The 15,052-nt window shown below is 29.6% G+C and overlaps 1 protein-coding gene across 3 annotated transcripts; it reads left to right on the top strand.

Moving 5' to 3' along the window:
• Positions 1 to 5,070: 5,070 nt before the first annotated feature.
• Positions 5,071 to 14,998, top strand: LOC111700941 (galactoside 2-alpha-L-fucosyltransferase 2). 3 transcript variants are annotated; one of them, XM_023472023.1, is made up of 15 exons: positions 5,071 to 5,133; positions 5,257 to 5,328; positions 5,956 to 6,058; positions 6,382 to 6,456; positions 6,689 to 6,711; positions 6,843 to 6,902; positions 7,219 to 7,299; positions 10,090 to 10,140; positions 10,769 to 10,842; positions 11,239 to 11,362; positions 11,991 to 12,069; positions 12,992 to 13,125; positions 13,668 to 13,823; positions 14,367 to 14,409; positions 14,828 to 14,998. In XM_023472023.1, the coding sequence occupies exons 1-15, from the start codon at positions 5,084 to 5,086 to the stop codon at positions 14,948 to 14,950; spliced, it is 1,248 nt and encodes a 415-aa protein (XP_023327791.1). In that variant the 5' UTR covers positions 5,071 to 5,083; the 3' UTR covers positions 14,951 to 14,998. The 3 variants fall into 3 exon arrangements, with proteins under 3 accessions (XP_023327791.1, XP_023327793.1, XP_023327792.1); XM_023472025.1 differs by lacking the exon at positions 14,828 to 14,998 and adding an exon at positions 14,622 to 14,812; XM_023472024.1 differs by lacking the exon at positions 7,219 to 7,299.
• The last annotated feature ends 54 nt before the right edge of the window (positions 14,999 to 15,052 follow it).

Raw genomic sequence — 15,052 nt, 5'->3', positions numbered from 1 at the left:
TTCACAAACTATACCTGTTTATGTGTAAGAAGAGCAGCTTCAAGTTGACCGATATTAAGGATGACGTCACCAGTCTAAACAATAAATGTAAACAATAGATTTTACCTTTGATTGATGTAACTAAAATATTTGTTAATAATGATGAATAAAATTTAAACAAACTAAACAATAAATGGCGATATAAATAAACACAGGAAAAATAAATCAATAAGCTACAGGATGAATAAATGACTACCATTGGATGCATTAATGCATATGAAGGATGAATCAATGAATACCATTGGATGAATCAATGAATATGAAGAAAGGCTGAAAAGATGAATGGATGAATCAAATACCTTCAGTCAGGATGAATTAAAATATGAAAAGATGAATCAAATACCTTTAGTCCAGATGAATGACTGAATGATCCTTCAGTTACAAACACAACAGACAGAGCTTTCTCAAAATTTTCAGTTTTTATCCAGTCCACCCTAAACAGTTTTGATAGATTTAATGTCTTTTTAGTAAAAAATTTGAAAAGTTCCAACTATTTTTTAAAATATTCTCTGCAAAACAATATCTCAAAAAAAATGTACCGGGTTGAAAATCGTTTTTTCACATCGAATACCCTGAACTCCAATTGGAATACAGAACACGGCATATCTTGAACTCCAAGTGGAATACAGAACGTGGAATATATTGAACTCCAAGTTGAATGCAGAACACAGAATACATTAAACTCCAAGTGGAATACAGAACACGGAATACCCTGAACTCCAAGTGAAATACAGAACGTGGATTTCATTGAACTCCAAGTGGAATACAGAACACAGAATACATTAAACTCGAAGCGGAATACAGAATACAGAATACCTTGAACACCAAGTGGAATCAGAACGTGGAATTTATTGAACTCCAAGTGGAATACAGAACACAGAATACACTAAACTCCAAGTGGAATACAGAATACAAAATACCTTGAACTCCAAGTGGAATGCAGCGTGTGGAATACCGTGCACACTCCGAGTGGAATACCGAACACAGAATACCATGAACTCCAAGTGGAATACAGAACACAGAATACCTTAAACTGGAATACAGATAACGAAATACCCTGAAATCTACGTGGAAAACAAAATACAGCAGACCAGGAATTCCTAGTGTAATTGCAGAATTAACATAGGCTACAGTAGAGGAATACCTGAAGACGGAATCCCCAAGGCCCAGGCCTTTCTCGTACAAGGTTCACGCTTTCTATTCTAGGCATACTGGAATCTGGAAATATATTTACAAACTAGTTCGGGAACCCAGCTTTGAAAAACCGAGCTAAGAACATTTCTGTGGTACTACCGAGTTCCCCAATCAAATTTCAATATGATTCGGTTGAAACGTTTGAACCATAAGGGCCTACTACAGTTTTGGCTATACTTATTTGTTTTTGCCAGTAAAAGCCTGTTTTGCTTATGTACACATCTGTTTTATCCGTAGATGTCTGTTTTTATGTTTTTTGTCTGTAGTCCTGTCTGTTCTTGTGTGTACACTGTGCAGTGTGCATGTCTGTTTTTTCTGTAGATGTTTTTTTTGTCCATAAAAGTTTGTTTTGCTTTGTAGATGTTTGTTTTTCTCTGTCTAGGTGTGTATGAATGCACAATGTACATGTTTGTTTGTCTCTGCACATTTCTGTTTTTTCTGTACATGTCTGTTTTTACTGTACATGTCTGTTTTTGCTGTACATGTCTGTCTTCGTTTGTATTTATTTGTTTTTGCCAGTGGATATCTGTTTTATTTATGTACATTTCAGTTTTAGTCTGGAGATGTCCGTTTTAGGTTGTACATATATTTTTTTATTTGTACATTTCTGTTGTTAGGTAACACGTTTTTCTTTCTGCAGATGTCTTTGCTTGTCTGTACATTTCACTTTTAAAAACATTTCTGTTTTCGTCTTTCCGCGGTTTTTTTTATTTTTGTTTTATGAGGAGGTCATGTTTGCCTTGTCTATGTTTGCTATTTTGTCAGTAAATGTCTGTAATTCCTGTTTATGTCCGTACACGTCTGTTTTGTTTGTACGTGTCTGTTTTGTTTGTATATGTCTGTTTTGTTTGTACGTGTCTGTTTTGTTTGTATATGTCTGTTTTGTTTGCACATGTCTGTTTCGTTTTTATATGTTTGTTTTGTTTGTGCATGACATATCTGTTTCTGTATTTGGTTGTACATGTTTGTTTGATTTGTATATTTTTTTGTTGTGCCACTTTTTTCTTTTTCTTCAGATGTCTTTGTTTCTACTTTAAAAAAAAACATTTCTGTTTTTGTCTCATCATGTTAATTTTTTCTTTACATGTTTGTTTTCATCAGCTCATATTTGTCTTGTATGTACATTGTACAGTGAACTTGTCTGTTTTTGTCCATATGTGCCTGTCTTTGTCCGTACATGCCTGTTTTATTTGTACATGTCTGTTTTTTTATACAGATGTCTTTTTTGTTTAAACATATCTGTTTTATTAGTACATGTCTGTTTTGTCTGTTATGGTGCTAACTATTTCAAGGTATGTGTATATGCAGACTAAAATAGTTCTGACTGCATCTATGTTTATATGTTATGAGAAAGCTATGACAGCTGGGTTCGAAGGAGGGGGGGGGGGAGGTTGCTTAGTTCACTCTACATGCAAATATATTTTTTTTTTATTCTCCAAACTTTGCCTTTTTAAAGTTTTTTTTGACATCCTCGATCTGTTCATCGCATCACAGCTGTTTATTATTTTGTCCCCATTATTTCTTTAATATAGATGTATATTTGTATATTTATAACAAAAGAACATTTTAAAACTCTTAAAATTTAAAATCATGCCTAATGGCGGGATTTGCCAATCCAACATATTGAAAGGAGTGTTTGCGAAAAATGAAAAGGAGTATAGGCTGATCTTAAAAAAAGTATTCGGTTTTGATCGCTACTATTTTTACTTCTATCTGCTGCATATATAGAAAATGGTTAAAAAAGCCTTATACCCAAGGGATTAGAACTCAATTAAATTTAAAATCATTCAGAACTTATAAATTACAAATGTCGAATTAATTCGGGGTATTCGTATAAGGTTTACATATCATAATCCCGTCTTTTATACGGAATGTACTTTGGATGACGATTTGAGGGTGGTATATTTTTAAGAATTCGGAAATATCTCAAATGACTTGTTATTTGGAGACTTCCCAAAACCACTGGGAATTTGGGAAATTTCCCAGATTTCTAGGCATTTTAAGAATTATCAAAATTCCCAGGCATTTGGGAAATTTACTATTTTGACCATTTTTTCAATTGCTCCTTCTCTACAAATTATGTTGTCTAGAAATTATGTTAGCTAAGAAATCTGTTACATTCCAAGTTTTTTGTTTTTAAATTATGTTTAAATATTATAATTTTTTATATACAACGTACTTTGTCTCTAGCTCTCAAAATTTGAAGGATTTCACTTGGGAGAGACACCGAGCGTCCTCCCAAGTACATTGTATATGACAAATTATAATATTTAAACATAATTTAAAAACAACAAAGTTGGAATGTAACAGAATTTGCAGACAACACAGTTTAAAGACAACATAATTCTTAGCCAACATAATTTCTAGACAACAGAATTCTTAGTCAACATAGTTTAAAAACAACAGAATTCTTAGCCAATATAATTTCTAGACAACAGAATTCTTAGCTAACATAATTGCTAGACAACTGAATTCTTAGCTAAAATAATTTCTAGACAACAGAATTCTAAGGTAACAGAATTTCTAGACAACAGAATTCTTAGGTAACATAATTTCTAGACAACTTAATTTATAGACCACATAATTTTTAGACAACAGAATTTGTAAACCACATAATTTATAGTATGTATATAAGTAAATATATATAGGTAACTTGATTCTCAGCCTGTTTACTTTATACCCCTGGTAAATCAGTAACTTAATACTTAATAGTCTGTTTACTTTATATCCCTGGTAAATTAACAACTTAATTCTCAGCAACTATTTTATTAGTTTGTTTACTTTAAGTCCCCATGGTAAATCAATAATTTTATTCTCAGCCTGTTTACTTTATATCCCTGTTAAATCAGTAACTTAATTCTCAGCCTGTTTACTTTATACCCCTGGTAAATCAGTAACTTAATTCTCAGCCTGTTTACTTTATGTCCCTGGTAAATCAGTAACTAATTAAAATTGTTTGTTTGCATACTTACAATATTTGTGGTTTTAAAAGAGATTGCCAGCTGATTATTACTGCACCAAAAATTTCATCGAATTTCACACTTAACTAGAGAGAGGAGGAAAATCAAATTTATCTGACCTTGTGACCTCGTGGGTCCTTTAATTTTGATTTAACGCACAACTAAAGCTGATTTATTTGGTTGCTAATCAGAAACTAAAAACATTCTTGTTCTTCTCACTTAAAGGGAGTGTTCGCGAAAAATGAAAGGGGGTATAGGCTTACGGCGAAAAATACTCGCTTTTGATCGCTAATAATCTTACTTCTATCTGTTGCGTCTATGAGGAGAAAATGTAAATACTTTTCGCCGTAAACCTATACCCCCTTTCATTTTTCGCGAACACTCCCTTTAAAATGTCTTTAATAAGAGGCGTTACGATTAAACACGTCAGCTGGCGGCAAGAGAGATAAAAAATGTCTCAGAAATTAAATGTTTGGTACAACCACTACTTTTATCCCACACTATTTATAAACATATGAAAAACTTTTTAATATCTATTTGCGAAACTTAATTTAAAATATCTAAATGGGTGTTTGGATTTTTGGTAGTTTTTATTTTACTTATTGTGTGATTTAAAGAAAGAAATATACGTTTAAATCAATATTTATAGTTTTGCGCAAATTACACCAAAATAAATTGCGCTAAACTACCAGCAATATCCTCAAAAGTTTACAACAAAATATTTGCGTGAAAATTCAGTATTGCACATATACTTACTTTTACTCCTATTTTAAATAATTTTTTTAAAATAGTTTTTTTAAAGAAATAGTGTTTAAGTTAATACATACACCTGTTACGCATTCAATCTTTTTCAAAGGTACATAGACCATGTTTAATTGTTCAGTATTACAATGAAATTCAAGAAAATATTTAACAGAAATAAACTAAATTATAAAATGAGGTACTTAAAAAAGTATTACTTAGGTAAATGGATGGAATTGAGTACTTAGAATCAATTTACACATTTGAAAAAAATTGTTGAGACCTCTTTTCTTTTTTTCACTAAACTATAAAAATTTTAAAGCAGGCGAAATGTAAGATTTTTGAAAAATGTTATTTGGATTCTCCTTGTACTTTATGCAATTAACAATCTCAGGTATTTTTTAATTTTCTTAAAAACATTTATTTATTATTGTGCTTATACTATATTTAGTTTTAACATATATTTAACATTTAATATGCTCTAATAATCCCGGCTTTTAGAAGTTAGGAGTAGGACGTTAAATATGCATCTAAATTTACTTTTTTTAAATCTGAAAAATCTGAAATATTGATTTAAAATTGAGTTTTCTTATCTACGAACCATTTTTCTCCTAATTATTTTGTGGACTGTACAGTGTACTGTATTTCACACTACTGTACTGTACACAACTTTACTGTGCATTACTTTACTGTAAATTACTGTACTGTACAATACTGCACTGTACATTACAGTACTGTACATTACAGTATTGTACATTACTGTACTGTACATTACTGTACTGTACAATACTGTACTGTACATTACTGTACTGTACATTACTGTACTGTACATTACTGTACTGTACATTACTGTACTGTACATTACTGTACTGTACATTACTGTACATTACTGTACAATACTGTACTGTACATTACTGTACTGTACATTACTGAACTGTAAATTACTATTTAGATTTCTGTACAGTACTGTACTGTACAGTAATCTAAATTTATGTAAATTACTGTACATTGAAATATTAAGGTTAAAAATCAAGCAGAAAAGAAGTTTATCAGAGAATAAAAATATCATGGTTTGGAATAAATCAGTAGAAGAATTATTCCCTTACAATGCACTGGAAAACAAGGTAAATATAACTACCTGAATTGTTGATTTAAAAGCGTACTTTCAAGGACCTGTATGAATTAAAATAAGGAATTGAGTCTTTGCAAAAAGCTCTGATTTTCTAATTTGTATATTTTTGCAGCCCAGTGTCAGATATTTCAAACTATAAATTTAGTTATGTAAAATACTCTAAGTTTGAATTTTACACCATCAGAATCCAGAGATATAGGGATTAAAACATTTTTGCTTGTCGCAAGAACGTTCTTTAAACCATACCTAAAACCATAATAGAGTATAATAGTTCTTCAGCATGTCTAATTATTATTTTTTTAATTTTCTACCCAGGGGTTCAGGTATATTGTAAATGCATTAAATGTTGAGGACCAACCTACCAGTAGTACAATTCAAGTCAAATTTAAGGTATCTTTTGAAAAATATTTATGAACTCTTTTTTTGTAACTACAGGGTGGCCCCCCAAAAAAGGGATTAGCGTTTTTAAAGTTTTATATATCTTATAAAAAGACTTAAAAGATATTTAGGACTTAAAAATGTTAATCCCTGTTTATTGGGCCACCATGACTGTACCCGAGAAATACAAATATAATAAGATTAAATTCTTCAAAATAAAAAACCAAACAACCTTTTTTTTTAGAAAATGAGATCACTGCGAGAAAGGTAAGGGCAAAAAAGGGTTTATTTGTTTATTTAGCACCAATCAGCGTGTTTCACTAATTTGTAAATATTTTTAAATTCTAATAGAGTACATCTTCAAATTTTTGAACAGTCCCTTTAAAGTTAATGTTTAGAAAAGAAGAAGAAGCTGAGAGCACACCCGCCCCCCTAGGCCCTCTTCAAGGGTGTCCGAGGTGATATTTCTTTTAGAAATAATATAGGGAGAGTAAAATAGGTTGTCCCAGAGATAAGAGAGTACAGAGATCTAGAATATGCTTTATCTCCCACAGCAGGGTACATTGTGTACATCTGGAGTACACGACCAATAAGCAAACGTCTGTATTCATAAATATTATGTTTTATGTTAAAAATTAAACCCTGAATGGGTATTATATGCAACAAATGGACGTTAGAAAGCAGTCAAAACATGTTGGTTGGTGGAAATGATGAAACTTTATATGCGATTTCAAGCTAGGGAACCTCTAGATTTTTATTCTGCATCTAATTCAGCGAAAGTGTTCTAACAATGGAAAGCAGTGGACATATTGGTTCTTTAATGTCACAATATGCAGTTATGTATTCTATTGCAAGGTAATTTATTCTCCCAATCTACACGATTACCCAAAAGGATGAAACGATTGTTTGGAATTTGTTTAGTCTGGTTTCATGCATTCAGGATCCCTTGTAGGCCAAAACTGGCTTATTTCTATATTGAATCATATATATAAACCATCAAAAATACTCAAAAACCCAAAAAATAACTTGCAAATTGTCATATTTTTGACTTTTTTGACTTTCAGGTCGTCTTTACAGTCTGATCTTTTGTGGGTAACCCTGTAGCTAATTTACGTTATGTATTCTATAGCAAGGAAATTTCTTCTCCTTATATCTAATTTATGTTATGTATTCTATAGCAATGAAATTTATTCTCTTTAGATCTAATTTATGTTATGTATTCTATAGCAAGGGAATTTCTTCTCCTTATATCTAATTTATGTCATGTATTCTATAGCAAGGTAATTTATTCTCCCTAGAACTAATTTATGTTATGTATTCTATAGCAAGGTAATTTATTCTCCCCAGAACTAATTTATGTTATGTATTCTATAGCAAGGTAATTTATTCTCTTTAGAGCTTATTTATGTTATGTATTCTATAGCAATGAAATTTATTCTCTTTAGAGCTAATTTATGTTATGTATTCTATAGCAATGTAATTTATTCTCTTTAGAGCTAATTTATGTTATGTATTATATAGCAAGGTAATTTATTCTCTTTAGAGCTAATTTATGTTATGTATTCTATAGCAATGAAATTTATTCTCTTTAGAGCTAATTTATGTTATGTATTCTATAGCAAGGTAATTTATTTTCCCTAGAACTAATTTATGTTATGTATTATATAGCAAGGTAATTTATTCTCTTTAGAGCTAATTTAAGTTATGTATTCTATAGCAAGGAAATTTATTCTCCCTAGAGCTAATTTATGTTATGTATTCTATAGCAAGGAAATTTATTCTCCCTAGAACTAATTTATGTTATGTATTCTATAGCAAGGTAATTTATTCTCCCTAGAACTAATTTATGTTATGTATTCTATAGCAAGGTAATTTATTCTCCCTAGAGCTAATTTATGTTATGTATTCTATAGCAAGGTTATTTATTCTCTCTAGAACTAATTTATGTTATGTATGCTATAGCAAGGTTATTTATTCTCTTTAGAGCTAATTTATGTTATGTATTATATAGCAAGGTTATTTATTCTCTCTAGAACTAATTCATGTTATGTATTCTATAGCAAGGTAATTTATTCTCCCCAGAACTAATTTATGTTATGTATTCTAAAGCAAGGTAATTTATTCTCCCTAGAGCTAATTTACGTTATGTATTCTATAGCAAGGAAATTTATTCTCTTTAGATCTAATTTATGTTATGTATTCTATAGCAATGTAACTTATTCTCTTTAGAACTAATTTATGTTATGTATTCTATAGCAAGGTAATTTATTCTCCCTAGAACTAATTTATGTTATGTATTCTATAGCAAGGTAATTTTTAGAGCTAATTTATGTTATGTATTCTATAGCAAAGAAATTTATTCTCTTTAGAACTAATTTATGTTATGTATTCTATAGCAAGGTAATTTATTCTCCCTAGAACTAATTTATGTTATGTATTCTATAGCAAGGTAATTTCTTCTCCCTAGAACTAATTTATGTTATGTATTCTATAGCAAGGCTCTAGATCTAATTTATGTTATGTATTCTATAGCAAGGTAATTTATTCTCCCTTGAGCTAATTTTGTTATGTATTCTATAGCAAGCTTATTTATTCTCTTTAGAGCTAATTTATGTTATGTATTCTATAGCAAGGGAATTTATTCTCCCTAGAGCTAATTTATGTTATGTATTCTATAGCAAGGAAATTTATTCTCCCTAGAACTAATTTATGTTATGTATTCTATAACAAGGAAATTTATTCTCCCTAGAACTAATTTATGTTGTGTATTCTATAGCAAGGGAATTTATTCTCTTCAGAACTAATTTATTTTATGTATTCTATAGCAAGGTAATTTATTCTCTTTAGAGCTAATTTATGTTATGTATTATATAGCAAGGAAATTAATTCTCATTAGAGCTAATTTATGTTATGTATTCTATAGCAAGGTAATTTATTCTCCTTAGAGCTAATTTATATTATGTATTATATAGCAAGGAAATATATTCTATTTGTTTGCTATTTTTGACAGTGAAAATTGATGCTTTGTTCCTTCTTTTGAGTTTTGATACAGTTAAACCTCAATAAGCCATGTCGTATTCTTCACTTTCTGATAACGGAATGTTGCAGATATTTATTTTTTTAATTAAATGATCAAATGAAGCTCTTTACAACTGTTCCCACATATTCAAGGGTATTTTTTTGCAAATACTGAGATTTACGTAAAATAGTATAAAACCCATTGAAAAATTGTCAAGACGACATTTGATAATTTCTTTCGATGTATGGCTCATTTAGGGTATAACTGTAGAAAAAATCGTTGCTACATTGTAGATTTATTCCAAGACGGGTTAGAACTTGTAGCTTAAACGATTCGTATTGAAAAATGTTTGTAACATGTGATGTATAAAGCACAATGTACACTGTCTTATGTATATCAAAATGGTTTTAGTTTTGTTATATGAGGTTATAAAAAGGAATTTTAGAAAAGCAAATATTATTTACTAAAATTCGGTTTTTAATAAATCGTAATAATACCTGGCTACAGAGTGACAATTTCAAATCATATTTCTTAACATACAAAAGAGTAAATAATTTCTGCAGATTATTAGTTATTACTTTTTTATTAATTATGATAGATAATAATCTTATTTACTCGATCTTTAGGCGAGATCAGAAATATGCTTTTATACCTCAAACTTTACATCAAGTTTTCAGGTAAAAAACTGTTTATATCTATTTATGTTATTGTGATGGGTATTAATAAGTGCGAAAAAGTTTTTCCCGGGATTTGTATTTTTTCTAGTTTGCAGTTTAAGATCAAAATGAAAGAATGTGAAAATACTTTTATTTTGATAAAACAAACTAGAAAAATTAAAAATCACAGCAAATAACATAAAGTTTTATTCAGTTTTACTCAAATTATTTAAATGCAGATCGATAAAGTTACTTTATCACCCTGTTGTAGGGTGATTAAGTAACTTCATCGCCCTACAATGAGACAAATTATGTATGACATTTGAAAGTTTAATAGCAGAGTGAAAAAAGTTACTTTTTCGCCCTGATGTAGGGCGATAAAGTCACTTAATCACTCTACAACGGGAAATATTAGGTGTGATAAATTCCATCAAAATTGAATAAAACGTATATTTTTAAAAAATTGAATAAATTCTAAGTACTAATTGAAAGGTTTTAAAGGCTATATTCGATTTTTGACCCTATATATTCGCCCAATCTTGTTACTGTTTCACAAACCGAACTGTCGATAAATTCGTTTGTTCAACAAAGCAATTTAAAATAATATTTTTTAGTTTTTTATTATGACCTTAAATTATTTTATTTTTAGATCCTTATTTCCTAATATATCGACACCTTCTATATTTGACATAGAACCTTGTAATACCACATTCCTCTCCATAGGTAATAAAAGATCGTCCAAATATTACAAATTAGACTTAATGAGAGTTTTGCGTCATTGTCAATTTTAATTTGCTGTATCTTCTTTTCTTTAATTATGAAATTTTCGATTTTTTCATTGAATTTTCAAGAAATCTAAATTTTTAACGCAATTGATTAAATTATTTGCTGCTTATTTTTTTCTTCACATTCTTAAAATCCTTGTTATTATTTGTAAAAATGAAATAAATATTTAATCTCCCTAAAACAAGCTCTGATTCATTTGGTGTACCGTCCTTGTTTGCCTTATATAGTCTGTATGTATGTGTACTGTACTGCTTGCCCTGGAAGCTTAAAGTCGGCCCAGTTCTTTAAATAAACCGGATTTTACAGTCACAAACTACACATGTATTTATAAAGGTCTGGATGCGTATGAGAAAATGAAGGAGAAGAATGATCCAAGCTTCCGTTCTCTCAACTTTTGTATAAAAAATGGTCCAAACAGAGCTAAACTTTATCATGCGTATAGAACAGATCTACAGAGGTGATTCAAACAAATATTAATAACATTTCTAAAATTCTATATTTCAAAATTATAACTTTTATTCCAACTTTTAAAAGGTGGGAAGTGGTTGAACTACGTTTACGTGGTTCAACTACTCCGAGCTATTCATAAATTCTGGTCTTTAGGATAACCATTAATCAACAATTTTGGAATATTTATTTCTGTATTGTGGACATGTGGTTATTTATGAAATGATTCTTTGATTGTGATTATTTATGCAAGTTTTTAAGCAAATAAAAAATTGCAAATTATGGTTTAAAATAACCTGTCCAATGAATGCTTGTCGTCTCTGTTAATCTCTGTGAACTAGAAAGAAATAGACCTCGCACCTCCACCAGCTTTGATTTTACACTCAAATATAAGATAATTGGTTATCTATTAGTAATACAAAAAAATTCTTCTCAATTTGTAGCTTCTAAATAAAACATTGAAGATTTCAATATTGCCTCCAAAATGTCGCTAGTTCAAATTTTTAATTTAAAATTGATACAACTAATATTTCTTTAGAAATAGTGTAATTGTAAATTACAAATTGTATAACGATGAAAAGGAAGACGACAAAAAAACCACTGTTTTCTGATTCCTATGGCAGCAAATAACTGTTTAGGCAATTTTCTCCTCAAACTGGAGTTCTTGAAAACAAGAGACAACTTCTTGACGAAATCAAAACCAGGAAAGAGATAAAGGTAAAATTAAGAAGTTTCTGATTTATTTGTTTTGTTTATTATTACTGAATAATCAAAACCAGGAAGGAGATAAAGGTAAAATCAAGAAGTTTCTGATTTATTGTTTTTGTTTATTATTACTGAATAATCAAAACCAGGAAGGAGATTAAAGGTAAAATCAAGAAGTTTCTGATTTATTGTTATTGTTTATTATTACTGAATAATCAAAACCAGGAAAGAGATAAAAGTAAAATCAAGAAGTTTCTGATTTATTGTTTTTGTTTATTATTACTGAATAATCAAAACGTTTGTTTCTTGAGAAATGTCACGAATTGTGCATTGCCGCGAAATTTTCAAAATTTTACTTTTGCTCAGCAATTATACATCCTATAGAGACACATATTATTTGATAACTTGAATAAACCCCTCCTGTTCGGTCAGTTCCTTTACAAAAAGAGACTCTTTATGAATCGCTGCCAACTAAACATTATTGGCTCTTAACTCCTCTAGGGTAGATTTCATGCACAAGTAGGGAAAAGCAAATTTGTCTGGTTTTATACAGTGATAAGCAGAAAACAATGGAATAGAAAGACGACATTATAGCAATACTTTTTTTTACTAGTAATTAGCAAAGTACAATTTAAGTGAAAATGATCTATTTACACTGTACAATTGCAATGTCAATAATGTTGATTAAACCAGTTTAAGTCCTAACATGAGTTTAAAAGTCGTCTACCTATTTCAGAGTTTTCTGGTTATCACTGTACTTGAAGTTCAAAACATTTATTTCCAAAATAACTTTTCCATCTTTTCGATAATGGGAATAGGAGATTGAAATCATATGAGATTTCAATCTTGCGTGAATTTACCTTATAGTTTGACCTTATTAATCGGCGGGTCATATAGAATACCGTTAACTGTCCCTTTAATACTGTTTATATAGGTTATTGGTGTTTATATTGATATGGAAGACTATGAACTTTTGAAGAAACAACAGAAAACTTTAAACTTGAAATATCTGAGTAATTGTTTCTCCCACTTCCAATCTGTGTTTTCTGATCCTCTTTTTCTCATTAGGTGAAATATTAATAATCAAATAATTATTAAACCGAGAAAGATATGAATTTTATTTTTTTTTTATTTTTAAAGAACAATAGTCTTTTTTAACTGCAAACAAGATTATTTTTTTCAAGTTCTTTGAATTTTTATATTTTGGGAAAAAAATTTTACATTTAATTTACAATTGCATATTCATTGTTTTCAATAATACATAAAACACTTTCTTTTTGACTTGACAAAGTAAAAATTTTAGAAATACATTTTTTATTGCAATAGATAAATTTTTGAATTTGATTAAAACCATTAGAATTCTCAAATCTACACAAACATAGGAGACATACAAAAACATTTTACTTTTCTAATATGCAAGAAAAATGTAAAGATTAAAATTTCCGTGCTGCTGGCTCTCTAATAAAATAAAAAATATTCTTAAAGGGACTGAATAAACCCTCCATTTAAAAAGCATTTTCGATTCAGAATTACAACAGTACNTGATATCTCTAGGTGCTCGAATGCGGTTTGATATCTCTAGGTGTTCGAATGCAGTTTGATATCTCTAGGTGCTCGAATGCGGTTTGGTGCCAAACAACTCTAAAAAAAGAGTTAACTCAGACTCTCAATGGAGCAAACATTCAATTTGTTGGAAGAGGAAATCTTTGGAATTTTCTGGATGATTTTGCCTTGATGGTCCTTTGTGATCATAATATCTTGATGAGGTTGGACATGTATATTATTATTATATTATTATTCTGAACAACGAAACTAGAAGTTATCAAAAATCTATTAAAGAAAGTATAAATCTAAAATACTGTGCATATTTTATGCATATTTAGTTTTGAAGAAAGAAGTTTTTGTCGCATTTTCCGTTTCCATTTTATTTAAAGTTTAAATTGAAAAGTGATTTTATTTTTTAATGATTTTTCTTTATGAAAATAAACGTCTTGAAATTTCAGATACATATCTGAATAATAAATATTTACCTCCTCCCCCCCCCCAAGAAAAAATCTTTGCGACAGAAATTCAAAATATATTTGGTTGAAAATTTTCTATAATCAACTCATCAACATGGTTCCTTTGATACTTGTAACAATCTTTTAAAATTAAATAATTTAAAAAATCGTAAACTAATATTTCTAATTTCAAGTCAAAACTCGAAACATTATGAATTATACGTTGTCAGGCGATATAATGATTAATTGTAGTATAAGAAATATAAGAATGATAGGCTAAATATAAATCATTTTTGTTTTATTTGCAAGAACACACTTTTCTTGGTGGATTGGGTACTTAAACCAAAATAAGGTAAATAAATAAATAAATAAATAAAACATTAAAATTTGTTGTTTTCTTTTTAACCATTACAAACTAGCGAAACAAATATTGAGAAGATCTTAACTGGACTATCTGTGGGGTGTAGTCCTCAAGGGACTATCCATTCTTAGAGAGGCGTTTTATTTTCACGATAGTACCCTTAATAGTTTTAATTTATCAAGAATGAATGAATATTTTTCTAGGTTGAAATTTAAATCTGACGTATTGCTCGAAAAATCCTGAATTCGCTCACATTAAGAAACCACATTTAAAAATCAATTTTCAAAGAGACGTGAATAGCTCATTCATTCTTGATTTGACAAAGCTTGTAAAGGTAGCATTGTGAACCAGACATACCAATCCTTAAATGCAGAGTCAATCGAAAATACGACTACACAGTTCCTTTTAGAACTATGCTGTATTCCCTGGAACGGAAGGAAGTATGTATGGAAATGTAAAAAGCCTTGGATTAGAATGGAAACCTATACCACCCAGTTCAGAGTACAGTATTCAACAATATCAACTACACTGATATATCCTAGACCACCCAGTTCAGAGTACAGTATTCAACAATATCAACTACAATGATATACCCTATACCACCCAGTTCAGAGTACAGTATTCAACAATATCA

This window comes from Eurytemora carolleeae, unplaced genomic scaffold (genome assembly GCF_000591075.1).
Source record: "Eurytemora carolleeae unplaced genomic scaffold, Eaff_2.0 scaffold283, whole genome shotgun sequence".
Lineage (NCBI taxonomy): Eukaryota > Metazoa > Arthropoda > Copepoda > Calanoida > Temoridae > Eurytemora > Eurytemora carolleeae.
The sequence above is the reverse complement of the archived record's forward strand: the minus strand, read 5'-3'. Positions and strand labels throughout refer to the sequence as shown.